The 23,271-nt window shown below is 35.2% G+C and overlaps 1 protein-coding gene across 1 annotated transcript in view; it reads left to right on the forward strand.

The window, feature by feature from the left end:
* RHBDD1 (rhomboid domain containing 1) overlaps window positions 1–23,271 on the forward strand; it is a 54,959-nt gene that overhangs the window by 13,178 nt on the left and 18,510 nt on the right. Inside the window, exons 4-6 of the mRNA XM_010568292.1 lie at window positions 9,156–9,244; window positions 11,479–11,529; window positions 16,402–16,521. Coding sequence (XP_010566594.1) covers window positions 9,156–9,244; window positions 11,479–11,529; window positions 16,402–16,521 — 260 coding nt within the window. The remainder of the gene's footprint in view (window positions 1–9,155; window positions 9,245–11,478; window positions 11,530–16,401; window positions 16,522–23,271) is intronic.

The following is a 23,271-nucleotide window of genomic DNA, read 5'->3' on the forward strand; positions in this document are numbered from 1 at the left end:
TCAGTAATGTTCTTGTATAGTATTTTATAACTGTCAATCATATTGGAGAATGTACGTGAAGTACAGACACCAAACTTACAAACTACCAAATCACAGTTTATTTACAATTTCCCACTTCTCAGATTTTTAAAAAAAGAGGGGGGAGCAGTACTGACATACTAATCAGATACTATGATATCACAGATAGAACATTTCCTAGACCAGAATGAGAATTCAAATATTATTTGTGCTAAGCAATGGTTTTATTGCATTATGACTTACTGCCTGATTGACTGCAGCAAGGAATCCTAGGTTAAAAGGTAGAAGAACTGGAGTGCTCTGTCCCAAATGCAATTTTAAGTGTGAGCTGAGAGGTCACTTTCATGGCATTACTACAAGTATAAACCCAAAGTTTTCAGTGCATTAAAAACATTCTTCTGAAAAATATAAACTGCCATGCTAGCTGAACATAGTTTTATTTGGTGATCTGTTTAATACTACTGTTTATTTTATTATTAAAGAATAATGAAAGAGTACTATGTCTTAAGTAAAACCATGAACATATCATACTGTATCTGGTGGAGGAAAAGCATGAGTTTAGAGGTTGGGTGCTGTTATTTTTCAGTTGCATTACTGGAGAAATGTCTTTGGGGTAGGAAGTGTATAGAATGTCCAGAAATAATGTCAAAAGCCTTGTCCTGGTTTCAGCTGGGCTAGAGTTAACTGTCTTCCTAGTAGCTGGTACAGTGCTATGTTTTGAGTTCAGTATGTGAAGAATGTTGGTAACGCTGATGTTTTCAGTTGTTGCTCAGTAGTGTTTAGACTAAAGTCAAGGATTTTTCAGCTTCTCATGCCCAGCCAGGGCACCTGACCCAAACTGGCCAACAGTGTATTCCATACCATGGGACATCCCATCTAGTTTAGGAACTGGGAAGTGGGGGGCAGGGAATCGCCGCTCGGGGACTGGCTGGGTGTCGGTCGGCAGGTGGTGAGCAATCGCCCTGCGCATCATTTGTACATTCCAATCCTTTTATTACTACTGTTGGCATTTTATTAGTGTTATCATTATCATTATTAGTTTCTTCTTTTCTGTTCTATTAAACCGTTCTTATCTCAACTCATGAGTTTTACTTCTTTTCCTGATTTTCTCCCCCATCCCACTGGATGGGGGGGGGAGTGAGTGAGCGGCTGCGTGGTGCTTGGTTGCTGGCTGGGGTTAAACCACGACAGCCTTTTCATAATTTTATGGAAGCTTAGATTGCTGCCTGGTCTAAAGAATGTCTACATCGTTACATGCAATCTCGATAGTTAGGACAGTTTCACAGCACTTAAATGATAATGGGGGCCATAGAAAACAAGTAGTAATCTCTGGAAATTCATGTCCCAGAACACATGCTTAATTAGTAACTACCAACTGCCTTGAAATGAACTATAACAATTGTAGCTCTCAAAGCATTGCTCTTACATGCTCATCTGTGTGTTCAGGGCATGTTGTAATATTTGAAGTGTCTGATTAAATGGTGTCCCTTTGTAGATAAAGTTGCATAATTTAGTTTTGAATAGATAAAAGGTCAGTAATTGGGGCAGAATTCTGTCCAGTCAGAAAGACATGCAATAAATTTGGACCTGCCATCGTGGCATGATTTATCAGGATCACCTGAGAATCCATAACCAATGAAGGATTCAAAAGTAATATTGATGCTATTGAAAACTTTGATTTGTGTGCTAGAAGAGGATTTAGGGTTTTACTGGCATCTGTTAATTGTTTTCTTTTTCATTAATGTTGTTATGGGGAAATTTTAAAAGATATGTAATATCCTTCTAAGCTTTGCCTTCTGTAAAGTAAGGATATTGAGATGTAGGCTTTGTAGCAATCATTGGGATTATTTCTTTGGTGGAAGAACAGGCATGTGAAAAGTTACCTTATGTTTAATCTCTATGCATCTTCCAGAATTGGGCATGTGGTATCTTAAGTCATCTATCCCTTTTTGCGTGGAGGTTCTTTATCTATACTCGCGTTTGAAGGAAAATCTTATCTTTCAGGTTGTTTCTGAACTAACTCAAATATTTATCAGATTGACAAAGATGACACTTTGGGGTTGGAAGCTGGACGTTACAGTTTTTTTCAAACTTTTTCAGAAATTTGAGAGTAACAAAGGATGAAAATAATGGGAGAGTGGAAAGTTGGGAGTGAAGAAGAGTAGAGGATGTTATTTTTTCGTCATTCAGAAGTGTTGAGGCTTGATATTGTGACTGTCCAGAATTGCTCTTTTTGCAGTTTGTCAGAAATAGTGAGACTTGCTGTTCTGGAATTCAGAGGATCTCAAAGATGTCTAACATTTCTGTAGCTCACTGCATCTCTGAAAATTGACTTGGGCATTTCTCTAGGCCTCCTTTTGACCTGTGTTTTGGTAGGCTTTATAGTTACTGACTTTCAGGTGTCTGATAACATTTTCCAGATCTGTGGATGATGCAATCCATGAAATGTATAATTCTGACTTGAGTTTTTTCTATTTTCTAAATTAATTCTAGTCTTAAGTTTGTTTCGAAGTTTTTCTTCATAACTTTCTGAATAAGCTGTATTGATAAGTGGTGATCTGAGCCAGTTCTGTTGACCATTTTTTTGGCAACTTAAGATGCTTGTTAGCATTCTTCATCTTAGAAAATAGAGAAGACTTTGCAAACTGAGAACTATTCCACACAAGAACAAGAGCACAGCAACAGATCTACATTTGGCAATAGAGATGCAGATCATTGTCATAAACATTCATAGCTGGCAATTGAAAATGTTATACAGTTGTAATGTGTAACGAATTAACAATGACAATTAGTTGTTGCTTCATTTCACCTGGGTTCAAGGATCCATGGGAAATCAAAATCTCAAAGCAGATCACTGTCAAAACAGGCAAACATAATAGGAATATTGAGCTTTTCCTAAAAAAGCAAACAAACAAAAAACCCCCAACACCCCCCCCAAATAAAAAATAAACCCCACAAAAAATAATTTGTATATATTTGAAAATATAAGAACATTTTTGACAAATCTGGTCTTAAATTTTGATTTTTTTTTTTTGCCCTGTACCCTTCTCAGTCTCAATCCTGGTGTGAATACAAATATTTTGCATAACTCTAATAAACTTAACCTCATGAGATTTTCTGTATGTTTCCTTTTTCATCTGCTTTTTTAATTTCTCCCTTGTTTAATGCTTAGGGATATCACTGAGTCATCACTAGTCATCAGTCAGATTTACTGTTGAACTGTTTATTATGCTGTTTATTGACGAGAACTGTTCCTCCAGAACAAAAAGGCTAAGAACAACCAATCAACCAAAAAAAAACCCCCAGGTTTGACAGGAATGGCATTACGTGATGACAACCATTTTATAGCCTTTCATTCTTTTTTCAACCCTAGCTTTTACTTTTCTGTGCTGTTTTCCCAACATGTTACAAAATTCCTAACAAGTTTCCCATTTCCATTTAAAGAAGCAATGGCATTTTCCTGTATAGGGCTGTGTAAAACAAATTGACTTTTACTTATGCAGTCATTTAATTTGGTTTAATTTGCATGCAGGTAGGTTGTTTAGCACTGGTAAATTGACTACATGGCCTACTTCCTAAGTAAGATTAAACTTTGTAGCAAAGTGTTTAAATTGTCATGTGCAGGTGACTCTGTGCTTGTGTTAATTTGGAAATAAACTATGTATAAATACATGGATTTGATTCCCATGGCCCCAAAAAATTGTTTTTCAAAAATGAAGTTGGTCCAGATTCTTATAGTATGTCACTTTGATATTATTCCTTTGTTTGCTTGTTTAGTGAATGCATGCCTCCTAGCCTTGGTATAGGAGATGCATGGAAATAAGTCTTTCGTGAAAAGATCTTACAGCAGTGGCTTAAGCTAAAGACATACTTTTGTTGCTAAATAAGCGGCTTTGTCCTGTGGGAGAATTGCATGTATAAATAATAATGCCTACCAGACCGGGGTTTGCTGTTAGGAAGAAGTTATGGAAGTTAAGTGATAGGTGTAGACTTTCTTGCTCTGTTTGCATTTGTTGAGTCAGTTGGCTGACACCACAGAATTGAAAGAATGCAGGATAAATTCACCAACACTGAGGAATTGATTTGAATTCATTGTAAGGATACTGGAACAATACTAATGTAAAAATTAATACTGAGAGGCTTGTAAACATTGGGTCAGAATCTCTCTCACGTGAAAAGCAAATGTAGTCCAAATGGTTTTCCCTCTAATGATACCAGTTTTCATGGAAATTACACAGCCAAATGAAAAAGTATGATTAATTCTGTTTAGAAGATTTTTTCTGAAGTAATGTGCACATCAGCTTGATGGCAAATGTCTTCAGGAAACAGTATTTAGACATATTGCATAATTATCCTTAGTATGAAGTGAGTGGTTGACATAAGCAAGATCTCTGGGGATATCTATGTTTTTAAACAAAAAGTTAAATGAGACATCATTTGAATTTCTTGGTACCAGGGAGAGCATTAGTTAATATTGATAAAGCTCATTGACATTTAGAGAAAAAACATGCAATTTAAAAAGTCAAGAAACCTGGTTTTATTCCCATTCAAAGTTCAGCTTGTTTTATAGAAACTGAAAATTGTACTGTGAAAAAAAAATTATGTCAATTTTTTTAATTAACCACCAGGAAAAAAGGCAGTAGTTTATCATGTTGCAATCATGAGAATGTTTCTTTGTTAGTCTAACTCAAAAATAGCAGTAAATTTTTACCTAGTCAAATATACATTCCAGTCAAGACATTTCTTTTCTTATGAATAGTGTAAAAAGCCTATTTTGGAATTGGTTGATAATGGAGGTTGCTTTATCACTGATACTGTAAGAGTTCTTAATTATACCCAGGATTATTTACTGTATATAAAAAGCAGAAAATAGGAGTAACCTCAGTTTTCTGGATTAGACAAGAAAGAAGAGTGGAATTTATAATAAAAGTGAAAGGAGCCTTGGTAATATGTGCTTGGACAAGACTTCTTCACACAATTTATTGTGCTTTTTGTAAAGGGTTTATTAATTTCTTTTCAGCCAAAATCCCTGACATTTAGTTCTAAATTTTGCATATAATCCTGCCTTGTGAAAATATTTGTAGTTTTGCCATTAACTTTGTTTCTGTAGGTAATACTTGGCCTTATAGGCAAGAAGTCTATTATACAAATTTTTTAAAAAGGCAATCTACTGAAAATTAAAATTCACTGTAAAATGTAGTAAAATTGCAACAAGAGTGACATTGAAGTATTATTCAGGATTAGTTGTTCAAATATATTGAAGTTCATTGGAAATGTGAGTATCCACTTTGGACTAAGGCATGTGAATAGGAGAACATCAATTGCGTGTGTAAAACAGTTATTTTATGTAATTTAGTTAAATTGAATGATTCCAGTCTACTTTTTATTAAAATAAGAAAGATTATAGAGGATCTGAGTGAATCTGATCTCAGAACAAATGCTCTGAGTGATAACATCAGGACAAACATGTATATGTTTATATACAAACATATATGTGTGTGTATATAATTTATACTTATCAATATTTGGTCTAATGCACTTTTAAAGATCATCACTATAATAAACTCTGATTGCTCTTTGCAGAGTCTTAGTAGCCCTGTCATTTTGCCTTGCGAAGCGGAGGTAAGCATGGGAGAGAATTGGGCCCCGAACCCAGCAGGATCTGGGAGGTCTCTGCCTCATTTGAATGGAGACCCCCCAGTTTCTCCAGGCAGTCTGTTCTACTACTGAAATGTTTTTAAATCTCTTGCTGTGACTTACGTCCATTACTCCTTACACTATGGATAGAGAATGTGGAGAGTGTATTCATTCCTATTTGTGACAATCTTTTCCATATTTTAAGACTATTGTATCTGACAGAATTCTTCAGTAGACTTAAGTGATCGTGATCCCTTCAGTCTTTTCTCAGAAGTTGTTTTGTGGGCTCTGAGTTTTTTTGTTGCTCTTCTTTTTGTGCGGCATGCAAAAAGTAGGCTCAGTTCTCCAGCTGAAACCACTGCTGAGTAGAGTGGAAGGCTACTTCATTTTACTTCTAGATAGTGCTGCTGTTTACATATTTCCAGTAAAATACTTGTCTTTTCTATGGTGGTGTGACATGTTGATCTGTGCTTTATTGTATAATTCACCCTGTGCCCTAGGTTCTATCCTGAAGCTCTCCTACTAGCCAGTCACTTCTAGCCTGTTTGTATAGTTGATGATTTCTGTCATATGTTCAGAACTCCATATTTGTCCTATAGAATTGCACCCTGTTTTTTCCAAACCACTACTTCATTTTGTCAAGGTTGCTTTGAATTGTAATGACATCTCCAGTGACCCCTACAGTTTCTCTTAGCTTGTCATTTGTAACTAGTATTTGGAATAGACTTGTGGAAATCCACTTGATTCATAGCCTAAGTTTGATAATGAGTCACTGGTAAGTATTAAGTCAGGCTTACCAAACACTTATGGATATGCTTAGTGTAGTTTTAGAGTTTAAGTTTTTTCAGTCTTCTTTATGACAAATGCTGTGAGACAGTGCTGGATTCTTACAGCATGTGTGACACCTGCTAATTCTCCCTTTCCATGAGGCTTGTTGCCCTGTCAAAGGAGGAATTTTGCTTGATTTGACATGATTTGTTCTTGACAAATGTGTTTTCTGGTGTTCTTACCTTGGTTGTATGCATAAATTTTGTGTCCTAGTAATTGTTGAACAAATAGTTTTACCTGAGAGCAGAAGACAGTGATTAGTCTGTAGTCCTCTGACTAGAGTCCTGCTCCTTCTCTATTTGTCTCCCCTCCCTTCTTTTCCCTGCTTAAGAATGGGTATAGAAATACCCTTACAGTCCTCTGGAACCTTACCCATCCTCAAAACAGCTGGAAAAAGGCACAAGTTAACTACTTCAGAATTTTGCTGCATAGTTTGTTGTTGTTGTTTTAAAAAAACTTGTTTTGACAACATTAAAAGTTTTTATTAAAACTGCTCTTTTTGTTTTGTAAAATTGCACATTATCTGTATGTTTTGGTTGTTATGTTTGGAAAATATCTATAAAGATGTTTTCCATAATGTAAATGATAACAAGCATTAGCAAAAAAAGATATTAAGTTATCATTTGAGTAAATTACAATGTAACATGTTCTAAAATGAAGTGGTGTTTGCTTAACTTGGCTGTAACATTAAGCATTTTGTTAATGTAAGGGAAGCTGTCTTTCTGTACTCTACAGAATTGCTCTTCCTTAGCAATTACAAGTAGCAAGGTGATAGTGTTGATCACACTCAAATTCATTTTGTGAGAGTGTATGGTGAAAATTTGATGTGATTTATCAAATGTACTCATTTTCTGCATGTCAGTGATAGTATATATGTGTGACAGTGTATCTGATATTATTTTTCATTTAGAAAACACTGTTTAAACATTTTCATTATAAATTTCTACTCCTTGAATTAAATTTATAATTAAACAGTCAATAATGTTTAGGCATCTAGTATACTAACCTATTCAATAGACATGAAGTGGAAATCATCCCCCTATAGACTTCTTGAAGTTGAAGGTTTTTGATTATTCGTATTGTGTAAATATACAGCTTTACTGTATAGCAAGCAAAGACCTTGATTCTGGGTTTTGTGGAACAGTGTTGTGCTCAGATAAATCAAGATGAGCATAAAATTTGTTTAAAACACTGCCAGGAATATAGGTGAATCACTCATGTTGGTGATTTCTCAAGTAAGGCATCTTGAAGTATTTAATGTTTTCTGCGTACAGACATTTTCCAAGTCAGGCATGTATTTTTCACAAATTTGGAAAATCTGTTCCAGAAAAATCTGTTTGGAAAATTAGTTCCTTATAGATACTTTATTTTGGTAACTACCTCTTGCCTATAAATTTTCACATCAGCAGTTATGTGGTACTCTTAAAAATTATTGGTTACTTATGGGGGAGAACTGCAGCTCTGCATAGCAGAATACAAGTTTGTGGTTAAGTAGGTGGCAAGAGACTGAATTTACATTTGGTATTTATCTCCCTCTAGTGACACATGCATTTTCTTGTATGCTTTTACCAGTGATGCCTGGAAGTTGTATTGTCATGAGTGCATACGCTATCATCTGTGTAACTCTTTCAGATTTCTGACCAGAATATAAAAAGCGTAATGTTTAAATCTATTTTTATATTAAACAGAAGTTTCATTTCTCCTTTATAAAGGCAAGAAAGCTCATATTACTTGAATCTTTGGACAACCAGTATAAACCCAGTGAACTGAGTTATTTATAATTGCATATAGTAGGAAATCTTAATGTTTAGTGTATTGACTTCTCTAACTTCATAATAGAGGTGAACAATTTACAAATGGTGTTTAAACTCAACAGATTTTACTCTTAATTAATGTTTAAACCTGATTAAACACCAAAGTGTTTAACTCTTAACCTGAATGCTGAAAATTGTTTTTTGAATTTAGAGAGTACCCCATAGTCATGGCAATACTTAGAGCAAATCTCCTTATTTACTGTAAACATATGCTTCCATGCTGATTTCTCAAAAGACTCTAAAGCCTTTTCATTCTATATGCAAATGGGCAATGATCTTTTTTTAAAAAAATTGTTGGTATGTATAGAAAAGAATTTGGATCTCAGCATTTCACTTGTTCTTTAAATTTTGAAGGCGCTTTATTACAAAGATTGCAATGGATCTGCATTCATGCTTATTTCAGACTAATTGTAGGATTGTGTTGATAGTGCAGTAGAAAGTACTGTATGCTTTCACCTGAAACTGTAAATGGTTCTGGTAGATCCTACTTAGACATTCCACCATAATTCTGTGGATTTAATTTTTTATAGATTAAAACTAGTTTCCCGCCTCAGTAAGTTTTTAAACGCTTTTAGGGAAATTGTATTCTGTCCTTTAGATAAGCAATTTAAAAGATCTCTCCAATTAGTTTCCAGCTTCTTCAGGATATTTGTTTGATACTTTTCTGTAACTGTATATACCTACCAATTGTAAGGTAGTTATGAAGAAAGAAACTTGGTACTATGTCCTTGCAGGCAAGTAATTTCTCTGGGCTTGGTCTCACTTGGGGACTTTCTCGGTTATAAATTCTGCACTTCCCCTTCTGGACCCTTACAAAAAGAGTGTTCTATCACTCACAAGATTTTCCTTTTTTTGTAGGACTTCTTTTGCTGGGCATCTGGCAGGGATTCTTGTTGGATTGATGTATACTATGGGACCTCTGAAAAAGATCATGAAAGCCTGTGCAGGTATTTAATTTTGTTCAATTTATGGAATTTGCATAAGAGATGCTTTTATTTTTAAAATTCAGTAAGTCTTGCATATAGAAATTCAGGCCATTCCAGCAAGTTTTTAGGCAATTAAAGATACGCTGATTATTAAAGTGAATGCAGAAGAAAAAACACAACTTTTTTTCTTAAATATGGATTATAAGAACCAGTAAATGCGTCTTTCAGATATTTTTACTTAGAGGCATAACTTTTACCCTTCTTTTTAAATGTTTATTTAGAGTAAAATGTTTCATACAGGATGTAAATGAAAATGTTACTTAAATGAAGTGTGGTAAAGCCATAAAAATATGTCAGAATACAGTATGTTTCCATGTTGATTTCTACTACTTCTGTCCATTCTAGTGGAAGTCCCTACAGTTTGAAAAAGGTTGTGGGATGCTTGAGAAATTGTTACTGGAGTTCTCAAGCTCTCCAACGTGTTACTACAGTTTTTCATATTATAGTAATACTTATTTTTAAAAAAGATTGTATCTTTACACATCTTTAGTCTAACAATTGTTTTAAATACATTCCTGCAAACTTTCATATGAACACTCCCATAAATTCAGTGTTCTAATTGGAAGTCTGAGCCCTGTCACAACAGCTGTGCTGGGGTTGGTTGTCAGAATATTTGGTTTTTATGTCTGATTACTTAGTAGGTTGAATACTTTATTCATGACTGTGCCATAAAGTTGACCATGGATACGGTGTTTGTATAGTGGGAAATTTGTTCACATGTGTATGCTTTTCACAGGAGGTTTTATTGCAGTTTGGTGATACAGTCTGTAAGTCATTGTTGTGGTTTAAACCCAGCCAGCAGCTAAGCACCATGCAGCTGCTCACTCACTCCCCCTGCCACCCAGTAGGATGGGGGAGAAAATAGGGAAAACAAGTAAAACTCATGAGTTGAGATAAGAACGGTTTAATAGAACAGAAAAGAAGAAACTAATAATGATAATGGTGTCATTTTATTAGTGTTAACAGTAATAATAAAAGGATTGGAATGTACAAATGATGCGCAGCACAATTGCTCGCCACCCGCTGACTGACACCCAGCCAGTCCCTGAGCGGCGATTCCCCGCCCCCACTTCCCAGTTCCTAAACTAGATGGGACGTCCCATGGTATGGAATACACCGTTGGCCAGTTTGGGTCAGGTGCCCTGGCTGTGTCCTGTGCCAACTACTTGTGCCCCTCCAGCTTTCTCGCTGGCTGGGCATGAGAAGCTGAAAAATCGTTGACTTTAGACTAAACACTACTGAGCAACAACTGAAAACATCAGTGTTATCAACATTCTTCACATACTGAACTCAAAACATAGCACTGTACCAGCTACTAGGAAGACAGTTAACTCTATCCCAGCTGAAACCAGGACAGTCATGAATGTTTAGCAGTTTTTAAGTGGGAAAAATAGAGACCAAAGTACCAGATTTCTTACCCCACTGGAGTGAACAGACCTAAAGAGTCACATTAGTTAAATGTTAATATTGCATGTTTCTGTGGCATGGGAGGGCTATCTGATGACTATTAGAAGAGTCAAGCATTGGATCATGCTGCCTAGGGAGATTTCAGCAGTCTCCATCCTTGGATGTTTTCAAGACTTGACCAAGGTAAAGACCTGACTGAGTAATCTGGTCTGATCTCATAGCTAACCCTGATCTGAGTGGGAGTTGGGCTAGGGACCTTCTGAGGTCCCTTCCAAACTGAATTATTCTAGGATTTTCTGATAAAACCAATGGCACTGTTAGTAAAACCTCCTGTGGAGATCTTGTTGCTGTGTGACTAAGACCTGGAGGAAGGAGTGTTCCAGTACACAGGTCATCTTTTTCTCCCATGTAGCAGAGCAGAAACAGTGAACTGTTATTCCAGTCCTCAGTTTTCTGTGCATTAACCTATTTTTACCAATGTCCAGTCTTAGTGCAGAAATTATTCGTTGTATGTTCTGGAGAACATTTGTTAGGTTGGTTTGCATTTTTCCAGTTTACATGGATATGTTGCTTAAACATGGCACACTACTATAAAATCTGGAACAACATACAAGCTTGCCAATACTATATTTTCTCACTGATGCCAGAAAAATTCAGACATACGCGTGGTTTCATATTTGTATCTTATGAAACAGACTCTGAAAGAAGTACTTTAAATTTGATTTTTGTATTTTATAAAGGCAATGTGATTATTTTATTCTAATAGTACGCGTGTTATTCTTATTTAGGTGGCATTTCTTCATTCACTGACCCTGCCAGGCCAAGGGACTACTATCCAGGTAGGTACTCTCACCCACTTACCTAAAAACTTAATCCAGCTCTAAAAATCATTTTTGCTAATGAAAGAAAACCTATAGAGGAGCTAGTTAAATGGAAACATACATAATATACAAGATATTCTGCATATATGTATAGTTGCTAAACTTGCATTAATTCTCTGGCCATGTCTCACCTCTTTTTTAGGGAACTCTGTGGATGTATTTTGTACAACAAGCTTTAAACTTCAAATTAATGTCATGACTTCATAAAATGCTACCCTGGGGAAATATCCCTTTTGCAGAAGGTGTTTTGGGGGAAAATTGTGTCTACTGAAAGCAGCCCTTTGAACCTTGGTAAATCTACCCTGATCTCGCAAATTTATCTGTTCCATTCTGGGATGTTTTTTTTCCCCCGTCCGACAAGGAACTTCTTCCTTTGAATGCTTTCTTAAATCTTGATTTAAATTACATGCAAAAAGCCCACTCCTCACCAGAATAAATTTAGGCTATCTTCACAGTATATAGATGGATAGTTGGAATACTAGCACACTTTAAATGTAGCATGTTTGATTCACTTGTGCAGAACATTAAGTCATATGTGGAGTGTATAGAAATAATAGATGGAGGCCTTGTCTGGGAGGGACAGAATAGGAGCCAGCTGTGAGAAGAGCTGTGTGTTGGATCAGAGCTAAGGGATGTATAGCCTAGTGTATCTTCTCCTGCAGTGATTTATACTCTTTCCTAGACATCTGATGTAAGAACAGGATAAATATGTAGTGATAACTCCCTCAAATATCTGCCAGTGTGCAGGGGCTTTTGACTTAAAGATGTTCTCAGCAGAAAGTTTTATGGGGGAATTTTGTCTTTAATAGCCTGTGATAGATTCTTCTTCCATGAATTTGTCAAGAGCTCTTTGAATTGGTGTGAAGTCTTTTAACACCTACAACATCATAGAAGAATTATTTCACAGTTTACTTCCTGGTGTAGAATCTGTCATTTTTGTTTGTTTTGAACGTGCTAGCTGCTAATTTCGTTTGATGCATGCTAATTCTTCTCTGGGAAGGGAAACTAAATCTTCATCCTTCACATACTTTCTTCATATTCTTTATGGTTTTATAGACTTTAGTCCTATACTCACCATAGTCATCTTCTTTCTCTGGTTGAAAAGTTGCAGTCTATATGGTTGCTTATATGAAAACTATTTCATACATTTGATCATTCTTACTGCTCCCTGACGTTTAGTGATGCAGGGTTTTTAATTTTTTAAAAGTGAGACACGCTTACTCTGAGCCACAGTGAGCCAAGGTTAGTGCTGCTTTTATCCTCCATGATGAATTCTGTCTTCCATGATCTACCTCCAATTTTATTATTACATTTAGTAATTCCCACAAGTGAGATTATAGGCCCTTGAATATTTTTGAAGCATTTGTTTTGTAATTCCTAACCAAAAGATCTTAACCTACTTTCCTTACCAACAGCAACAAGGATAGTTGTAACTTAAAGGTATATTTACCCAGGATTTCCATTATTCCAGTTCTCAACTAAAAACCCACTTGATCTGAAGGCCAGTAAAGAAATAGAACAAAATTAATATTGTGAAATGGAGTAAGATGTCAACACAGACTATGTAGTGAGCATGAGCTACCTGTTTCTGTGATTGGCAGTCTCAGCCCCATTAAAAATGTTCACCTAGCTACAGGTACTGTTCAGTCCATCAGGGCCTGGGTATGCTGCTCCAGCGCGGGCTTCCCATGGGGTCACAGCCTCCTTTGGGCATCCCCCTGCTCCGGCGTGGGGTCCTCCCCGGGCTGCAGGTGGATATCTGCTCCACCGTGGACCTCCCTGGGCTGCAGGGGGACAGCCTGCCTCGCCATGGTCTTCCCCACGGGCTGCAGGGGAATCTCTGCTCCGGTGCCTGGAGCATCTCCTCCCCCTCCTTCTTCACTGACCTGGGGGTCTGCAGGGCTGTTTCTCTCACATGTTCTCACTCCTCTCTCCGGCTGCAGTTTCTGTTGCGCAGGTTCCCCTCCCTGCTGCCCCCACCTTCTTAAACCTGTTATCCCAGAGGCGCTACCACCGTCGCTGATGGGCTCGGCCTTGGCCAGCGGTGGGTCTGCCTTGGAGCCGGCTGGCATTGGCTCTGTCAGATACAGGGGAAGCTTCCAGCAGCTTCTCACAGAAGCCACCCCTGCTACCAAAACCTTGCCACGCAAACCCAGTACGCTTGGGCAGTTCCTGAAGTAGCCATGCTGTTACTTTGAGTTGTTGTGGACAAAAGGGAGATAAAGGAGAGGGTTAACCTGAATTATCCTGTCTTCCAAGCTTGGCTTTAGTTGTAACTACTTTTTAAAAATTTTTTTGTACCAAATTAATTTCTCTAAAATGACTTACAACTGCAATTTAAAAAAAATGTATATTTGTTATGTTCACTCCCTGTGTATATACTTTGTCTTTCATCCTATTTGCAGAAGTCTTTATGGAAGATTTAACCTTTTGCTTGGTGTATGATATATGTAATAAATTTGGCCATCTGTGAATTAAGAAAACTCTAGTGTCATGGGCTAATGATGCATATCTTGATTAATTTTTCATTTTCTGGTATTGCTGATTTATTACTATCTGCCTTTAAATACCAATTTAAATAGAAAAATAGATGAAGTTATGATCAGAACAGATTTTATGAAACAGTACAAGGAAACAGCTTTAGAAGAAAAAAATTATTTTAAGTGTAATTTTAACACATTTGGTAATTAGTAACTGAATTAGGTTTTCTCTAAATGCAGTTCATGAATAAAGTATTAGGACATTTATTTTGATTAATAGGAACACCTTGAATGTGTCAATGTTACCGAACTGTTTCTTGTTGTAAAATAAAAGATTATGGCTTTCTGAGCACTTTTAACTTGATGACAGTGTAAAACATCAAACATACAAAAATATATAGTAATAAACAAACTTAAAATATAAAATCCTTTTTCTTTCATCAGATAATTTCATGCTTTTAGTACCAAAATTTTTATAGTCTTCATGCATGCAGTTTTGAAGCCTCCAGAAAATAAATTTATAGCTGAGGAAATGTTCATTCAGGTTAACATAATGCAGAATGCAATAAGGGGAATACATGAAGATTGCATCTGAAGTGTGTGTGTGTATATATAAACAGCTAAATGGTATCCTGCAGTCAGTTTTATTTTTCTGCAGAATTATGTCTCTTAAACATAGCCAGTATGACTTGAAGGCTCCTAAAGTTTGTTAAAAATATTACTAATTCATATAGATAAAAACCAAAAATAATCTTTTCTAACCAGAGGAGTTGCTGATCGTTTGAGAAATGGCAGAATTTCAGGTTACTGGAAGGTAATACAAAGTGTTCACTGCAGATGTATGAAAATTTTCCCAGTGTCAGTTTTATGTTCCAAAAGGGAAAAATTTCAAATGGACAGAATTACACTTTTTCCTCTATGTGTGTGTATATAATGTATATATGTATACATATATCCATGTGCACAGACATGTGTGTATAAAATATATGTAGGTATATCTGCATAATACACACAGAGGAATGAATATATATACTCCTGTACAGAATAGTGTGCTGTCACTCTGTTCAATTTTTCCTGCTTTTCTTGTATAACTTTAAGAACGGGTATTGCTATTTTTATTTGTCTTAACATTCTAGAGCTTGGGATTTTTTTTTAATGCAGTCATTTTTTAAAAGAAATTATTTATATGTCCACTACATAGTCTGTGCTTGTAACTAATCACAGAAGCTCCACAAGAAGGTTACACATGAAATCCATATAACTAATGAGATAACATAAGACTGTCATTGATGCTAATAATCTGAAGATAAAAGGAAATGGCATGCTGTATTGTTTCATACAAAAATATTTCTAATTATTTCATTTTGAAAAACTTGTGTACATTTTCTATCAGTTGGAAGAAACTGGCAATGCTTCTGTACTTTGGTTCTTCAAAATCCCCTGTCAGCTGTCTGGAAGAGAAATTAAAATATCACCTAAAGCTTTGTATTTTGAAGATGGGAAAATAGAATAGAAAAATGGCACTTTTCTCCTTAGTTTTTCCTCAGTTTAGATTTTCTGTGCTCAGGCAGGATCAGATTGTGTTAAAAGGAAGAGAGTCTCGCTCAATTTTCTAGCCAAGTAATTTTTTTCTTTTAAATCCCATGTGTTTGGGTGGATGATGGTTTGTGCTTCATTTTGACAAACTTTGCAAATGGTCAGAAATTCTTAGTGTCAGTAGTGCAGTCAACATACAGTGATTGTGACATTAGATGAGATCTATGGTGTGGTGGTTTCTTTCGTGGGCAGATGTAGCTGTGCAATAGGACAATATTAGCTGTATATATTACTGCAAAAAAATTGCAGGAATCTTTTCCCATGTGTTTTCTAGGTCCAAACATTACTTGAATTTATGACATTGGCATGTATTGTTTATGGACATTGAGGGGAAGGGAAACACAGGTGGGAAAAAGCCTGAAACATACCTGTTTTGTTGTTGCTGTTCTAGTGATATTAATAAGGTGTCCAAGTATTAGCAATTAAATGTTAAAAGGAGCTGATGAAAACTGTCTTTCAATTTCTATGTGAAACTTCTTAATAATGGCAATTCTGTGACACTTATAACAATTATAAAAAAACCCAGATGTTTGATCCATCTTATTTCTGTTGTTTTTCTCTCTCCTGTTACTGTACTCTGGGTTTGTGAATTAGAAATTGATTCATGGTATATATTGTATAAGTAATTGAATCCTAATAATTTTCTTCTTTCCCAAATTAAAATAATTTGTGGAAGAAAGCGTAAAGATAATATCTAATTCATATTCTCCTACTGAGTAGCAGCAGTTTATTTTATTTTGTATTCATTTTACAGAGTATTATGGCTATCCAGGTTATCAATACAGAATGCCAAGGAGTTATTATGATTATACAGGTGGGCTTACTGAAGAAGAACAGCTTGAAAGGGCAGTGCTAAACAGTCTTAATGAAAGAGGTAGGAATTTTATTGCATTTTATATTTTAAGTTGTGATTCATACTGAGAAGGGAGTGGGGGGAAAGATGTATTGCTCACTATTTATTTTCAGTATTTTGGACATATCTTCCGAAACAGATGAAAGTTTCTTGGTAGAATTTTCAGAGAATGTAGTGTGAGAGTGCGGTATCATTCTCTTAGTGCAATTGCATTATTCGTAATTGCTTACTGTTTGATTACCTTGCTACTACTATAGTAAAAGAAATGGGTTTATAACAAAAACCCCTTAAGTAAACTAAGTTACTGTGTCAAAAAAATCTTACAATATTCTAAAAAGTAGTATGAAGTGGTATAATAGAAGAATTGATATTGTCAACTGTATGTTTCTGCTTTTTATACAAATTTAATTGACAAGCAATGTACTGATTTCTTACTCTTCATGCTATCCTTTTCTACCTTAAAGGAAGCTTATATTCTAGCTAGCTAAAAGACCTAAATATATAGAAATAGATAGAAATGTTTAGAAATAAAAATGGTGGGTTTTTTAACTGAAATGTATTAGTTAAATTGGTATAAAATACATTCATTAGGATATATTTTATCTTTTTCTAATGCAAGTGAAATCAAGAGGGAAATAATACTTTGTAGAGTCCATTTCTCAGTTTCTGAAAACTTAAAGACTTGAGGGAAAATCTGTTTAATAGGACTGACAGCACATTATTAGAGCATCACATATAAAATTTTGCATACCTGTGTGATGTAAATTTTACATAGAAGCGATAAAATAAAGGACATATGAATACAATATATGTTGTCTGGTATTTAGACAGTTTTTCATAGCAAACATTACTTCCTCTTTAATCCGTTGCATGTCAGTATGGACTCTTTTGGGAATTCAGCAAAAGGCTTTGGTGCTTCTTAAGAAATCTGAAAGATTTCTTTTAAATTTGGTGAAGCTGTAACATTTAATCTTAGCAAAAATAATAACCTGACTGAATATCTCATCGTCATTTTCCTTTTTCATAATCTTGGTATTCTATCTCCCTGGGTGTAAGGAAGCATTCATTAGGAAAAAGATACAGAAGCCTCTACTTATAACTGCAACCCTTAAAATGCAGAGCGCCATTCATAAATCTCCGCTCAGAAAATTAATTTACACCACTGTTATGGCTGTCAGAGAAATACCAGGCAAAATATGAAAATGAATGTCTTGACAAATCATCATCACTTTTACTTGCACACCTTCTGTGATCCTATTTTTTATTACGAAGAACATGTGTTATCTGGAAGATGGTTTTAAAAAGGCAGCAGATGAGGCAAGATTGTGATAGGAAAAGGCTTTTCCAGTTTGAGAAATTCATTAACATATTTTCTAAAGCAAACGCAGCTTTTTGCTTTATTAAGTTCGCATCTATTGCGAGGGTCACGTGGGAGGCAGAAGTGCAGACTTTTAGGGAAATTAGGGTGGTTTTAAGTGATTTTTTTTTCTAGTTATTTTCATTTTTCACTTTTGTTCTTTAAGCATAGTTCTGTCTAACTGTACCTCAACACTGTGAAGCTAGAAACTTAAAAATTATACAGCAAGTTTATTCCTGTAATATATTTGTTCTAGAAATTACTGCAATCTGAGTGCTCCCATCTCAATCAAACTGTAGTGAAAACCTTAGAAAATAGTGAGAATCTTAGCTTTCAAATAAATCAATAAAATAGCATTTAGTCCATCTGGTTTGTCAGCAGAAGACAATGAATTAGTTACTGTTCATGCTGTCTTAGGAATTCTTAAAAATTAAATAAGTCGTATCAATATGTTGCCCTATGTAATTTTGGGAAGGAATGGATCTAAAATGAGCTTTATTGTAAGGGATACTTTTTATTTTACTGTCATTTTTACATGACGTTTTACATCATTTTTAACATTGAGTTTGAGAAAGAAATCCTTCCAAGCTTCTAATATTAAGTGTTTTGAAATTTTATCTGCATAAATGAGTTTCTTTTGAAACTATCAAGGAAACAGAATGCAAATAACAATGACAAAATTATGGCAATGTACACAACTAGGCAGTGTATACATTAAAGGCTTTCATGTATCAGTGTGGAATGCCTGCAGCTTTCATTTGTAGCCTTAAATAATTTACATCACTATAGGTAAGTATGTATTTTTTGTCTGCTTGTTGTTTTTGGACAAAGATAAGTTTTCAGCTACAAGGGAATATATTCTTGCTTGGAGAATGCCCTTTGAAACATGAGATATACTTAGAGATGCTATTTAAATTCTATCTCACTGGTAGATTAGTGTGGCATACCAAGTCACATTTTTAACTTCAATTTGAGACAGCAGCATTTCTTAACACTATGGTAGTGTCTGTTTTCAGTGCTAGTTATAGTTTTTAAGCCTCACAGATAAGTGGGAAAACGTATCATTGTATATTGCTTCCAATATAGTTTGGTGTGATCAAATATCTATACATGTTGTTTTCAGTGGTTTCACATGAGTGGTTTAATTTTGCACCTCTTTCTCCTACTTGCTGGAGCGCTTTAGTTTGGACAAGCAAGACTTTAGAGCTGAAGTCTTAAAATATTTCCTTAAATAAGCTGCTTAAAGGTTAAGCTTGCCTATAGGCAGATGCCTTATTTTGCAGAGAAAGTAATATAGAGCATATAATTGATCATACCTGTTTCAGTGACACAAAGGATGAGATGAAATTTACTGTGCTTATGAGCAATTAGGATATTCTTCCCTGTCAGTTAGTTTGAAAAATAATTAGCTTGAATGAGCACTTTCCTTTGAATATGATACATTTTTCCCTAAAGCATGATGTTCACAGTTGCTTGTAATTACATGAGTGATGAAACAGGTACTTAACATGACTAAAAATTACATAAAATAATTTGAAATAGATAGCTAAATGGATGTAAAAACAGTTATCACAGTCAAAATTTAGGGCTTTCTTTCCTTAGTAATCTTTTTTTTTCTCCTCACCTATGACATTTAAACCATCACAGTTGCTCTGCAGCTTGGACAAAAAGTATTGCAGTAATTTTGATTGATTCCCACCCCCCCCCTTAGTTGGGCAAACGCATTTATTAAGGGGTTTTAGGCCACAAAATGTACCATTATGGATTTGGAATGTTGATCCATTCTTAGAAATTACTGTGTTAGTAACCTGCTAAGCTATTAAAAGACTCAGTGGCATAGTACAGAATTTCCTGGTATCAGTTGTTGTCTACAACTGAAAACTAATTTCTATTAAGACATGCATTGAATTTAAGCTCACTGGTTACCCTTCTATAATACCATACATAGGTTATCTAAACCCATCATGAATGTACTGCATTTCCCCTTATTCCGTATTCAGGTATTCCTGAACTGCAATTCTGTTTTTATCCTATATCCTGAAAACTTCTTAAATAATAATAATAATCAGTATCTAATGCAACAAAAGAAATTGCTAGACTTGTTTATAAGATTTATGTAGGCATCAGTTTTGAGACTATCAAACTGTCATAATGATTTAGGTCCATTTACTAAAAGGAACTGTTATATTCTTTCCATTCCCAGTTTTAGATATGTTGTTGCCTCAAACAAGAATTGGTTTAAACAGCATTATTTTTTTCTCCAAAGTGTGTTTTTTTTCTTTTTAATTTTCATTCGTATTCTCATAATTCTATATTGGTTACAAATTGCAATAATTCTTCCTCTGTTTAAGTCAGGAAAATGATTTTGGGTTTCAAAAATCATAGCCTTTGATAATTAAACTGTATGGTTGTACTATGAAGTTAATACGTGGCTGCCATTTTTGTTTAATGGTAGTATTAACAGCCATCCTTAATGTAACCCCAGTATACCATATCTCTTATCTATTGTTTACTTGCTATTCTGCTCAGAAGAAATATCTTGATTAGTGTGGGATGTGGGTTTGCATTTTTGTTGTGGTGGGTGTTGGGATTTTTTGTGAGTTGAACTTGTAAGTGTCTGTCTTTCAATCTCAATAATGTTAAGAATCCCTTGGAAGCTCGTGTCTCTGTACAAAGGAATTTTCCTCTTTTTTTTTTTTAAGACGTAGGTTTTTTTAAACACGTAGGTGATAGTCTTTATAGTTTGTAATTGAAGAGAAGTACCTATAAGTATACATATATAGATATTCCTCTTATATTTTATAATGAAACTATCTATATATGCATTTCTTTAGTTCTAATTTAAAACAAAACAAAAAAACCCCCATCCACTCAAAGTTTTTAGGTGGCCAAGTATGGGCTAGTCCTAGATACATTTGTGGTGTAGTTAGGAAATACCTAGGCATCTGGCTTACCTGTTCTGTGAATCTTTAAGGGTTCCCATTTCTGTTTTCTCCTACTGAGACCGGACTTCATATTAGTAGTCTATGAAATCTGCCAAATCCATGGAAGATTGTAATAAGAATGAAACTGATTTGATAAGACTATAGAGAAATGCTGTATAATTAAAATTTTTTTCCAGTCAGTGCTATCTTTCCCTTCTGCAATTGTAGGAATGCCAGTCATTGCATTTGACTATGATGGTTTTCTGTAAAAATGTCTTAAAATAGATTATATACTCCAATGTGCAGTGCATGTTATCAGATTAAAATACATTTCATAAAGTCATATGCTAGGACTTGCATCGGATTCTTGAAGTCCAACTTTTTTTTTTCTTTTTAAATTCAGACTATGTATGGTCTCAGATGCCCAACAACACTTTTTGAAAAAAGCTTTTGCCCTTGAGTAGGGCTTTTGTTCTAAATATCTTTCTAAAACTGCAACTGTGCTCTATGATCCTGATCACCAGCACTTTCTTCAGGCAAATTTCCAGGAAATTAAATCAGTACATTTTTATTATTTCCACACAAAGTTTTGGTATATGCTCAGTGTAAGTGGCAGATGGCTTACAACAAGCAGCATAGCCAGAATTCTATTACAAATGTTTAATGAATGTATAGCAATATTCTTCTGTCTGTCTCTTCATAAAAGTAGTGGTTGATGTAGGATAAAACAGGTTTACTGAAGATTAGAACCAAAAAAAGTCCTGATTTTCTTGATAATGGTGGTAAATGTTCACCAGATAGGTGAGACAAAGCACCACTAAGCCTTTCACCATGGGTTTATCTTTCAAAATAGAACCAAAACCAATTAGCACCCATGAAATAAAGAATAGTTCTGTAAAGCAGTGAAATCATTCTTTTGGAATGCCTCCATTTACACAGGCAAACAGGTTGGCTTCGGACAACTGAAGCAGTTACTGCCCTTTGTTATCTAAACTGGTGTTCATTTAACTTTCACTAAAAAATACTGGACTGGGTGAAAAGTACTGGACTGAAAATTGAGAGCTCAGAAGCATCTTTGTTCATAGTTCCACTGTTTCTGCTTCACTAGCAGTGCAGTAGGGGAAGTTAGATGGGATGGACAACTAGAAACGGCAACTCCTTCAAATCCAGGTTTCCTGTACTTATATGACAATAAGCTGTAATTTTTTTTGTGTAGATTAGTGATCTTAAATCAAAAATGTGGTCTAGCTAATTCCTTCTGAAATGCTACAGTATGTGTAATAGTTGGTTTAAGCTTTGTACACACTTGACCTTTCAAGATGCTGCTATGTATCTTTAAATAGTGCATAAGTATTTTGGAAATACTGGGTTTAGACTTGTCTCCTTTAGTCTCTGTGCTTAAAAAGAATGCACTCAGGTCTTAAATTGAGGATTTTGGTAAGGGTTGGGTTTTGTTTATTTTTTTAATTTATTTTTTAAAGCAATGCTAACTTGGTTCAGATACTAAAGCACTAAAGCGCAGGTAATAAATAGTTTAGGACCAACTGTGCTTGGTTCAAGAAGAAACACGGGTACTTAATAAGGTTTTGTTTGATGTTGATAGTGTATTCAAGATCTTAAATTCTATGAAGACTTCTATAGAATTAGTGTAACTGGGGAAATTAGTTTCTCCTTTATTTCCACTGTCTCTTCCTCTTGTCCTCAGTGCTATACATTTTTCTTAATTTCTCCTATCTTCATTATTATTTATTATTGAATCCATACAGACAATATGGCATTCTTCTAGGAGAGGCACAATTTGCTTTCAGCAGTAGTGTGTGGAGAACATTCCTTCAGATATCTGGAGGAAAATGTACTAAGAGAATGCTTTTGATGGACAAATCAGCATTAGAAAATGTGCAAACTGCTAGTATGGTCTTTAGTAGTTTGTTTTTCTGCCTTTTCTACTTTCCTTCCTGCTGATTATTCAGGAGTTCGATGTGATCCTTTTCCTCCTGCCTTGGAAACACTTCTACATACGGAAGAAAAGTAGTTCAACAGTTTATTAGTAAATTGGAAGAGCTGAGATGCGTTCTGTTAAAATATCATTGACAGAAACTGTTTTTTGATCCAAAATACATTTACATAAAAGTTGGTTATGTAAATGAAGGAGACTGTGTTCCCCATTTCTCTCATCTGCCTTCCCTGAAAAAGTTCTGTCCATTGTTGCATACAATATTGCCTAAGGTTTTGGGCTTCCTTGGATGCAGCATTCCAGAGTTATATGTTATAGGCATAAAAAGACAGGCACTATTAATTTAAAAGCAGGGCTTCATTCCATGTGAGTGATACTGTGTTTGCAGGGAAAAATTATGAAAAAAGAAAATACTGAAACATTGTGACACTAGTACACTGAGAATAGTTTAGAACGTAACTTTGGATTCAGTTTGACACCCTAATACAGCTTGCCTTTCATGGCTGTTTTGCTCTGTGTTTTGTCCTGGTATTGTT

This window comes from Haliaeetus leucocephalus, unplaced genomic scaffold, assembly GCF_000737465.1.
Source record: "Haliaeetus leucocephalus isolate CR32 unplaced genomic scaffold, Haliaeetus_leucocephalus-4.0 Scaffold240, whole genome shotgun sequence".
Taxonomy (NCBI): Eukaryota; Metazoa; Chordata; class Aves; order Accipitriformes; family Accipitridae; genus Haliaeetus; species Haliaeetus leucocephalus.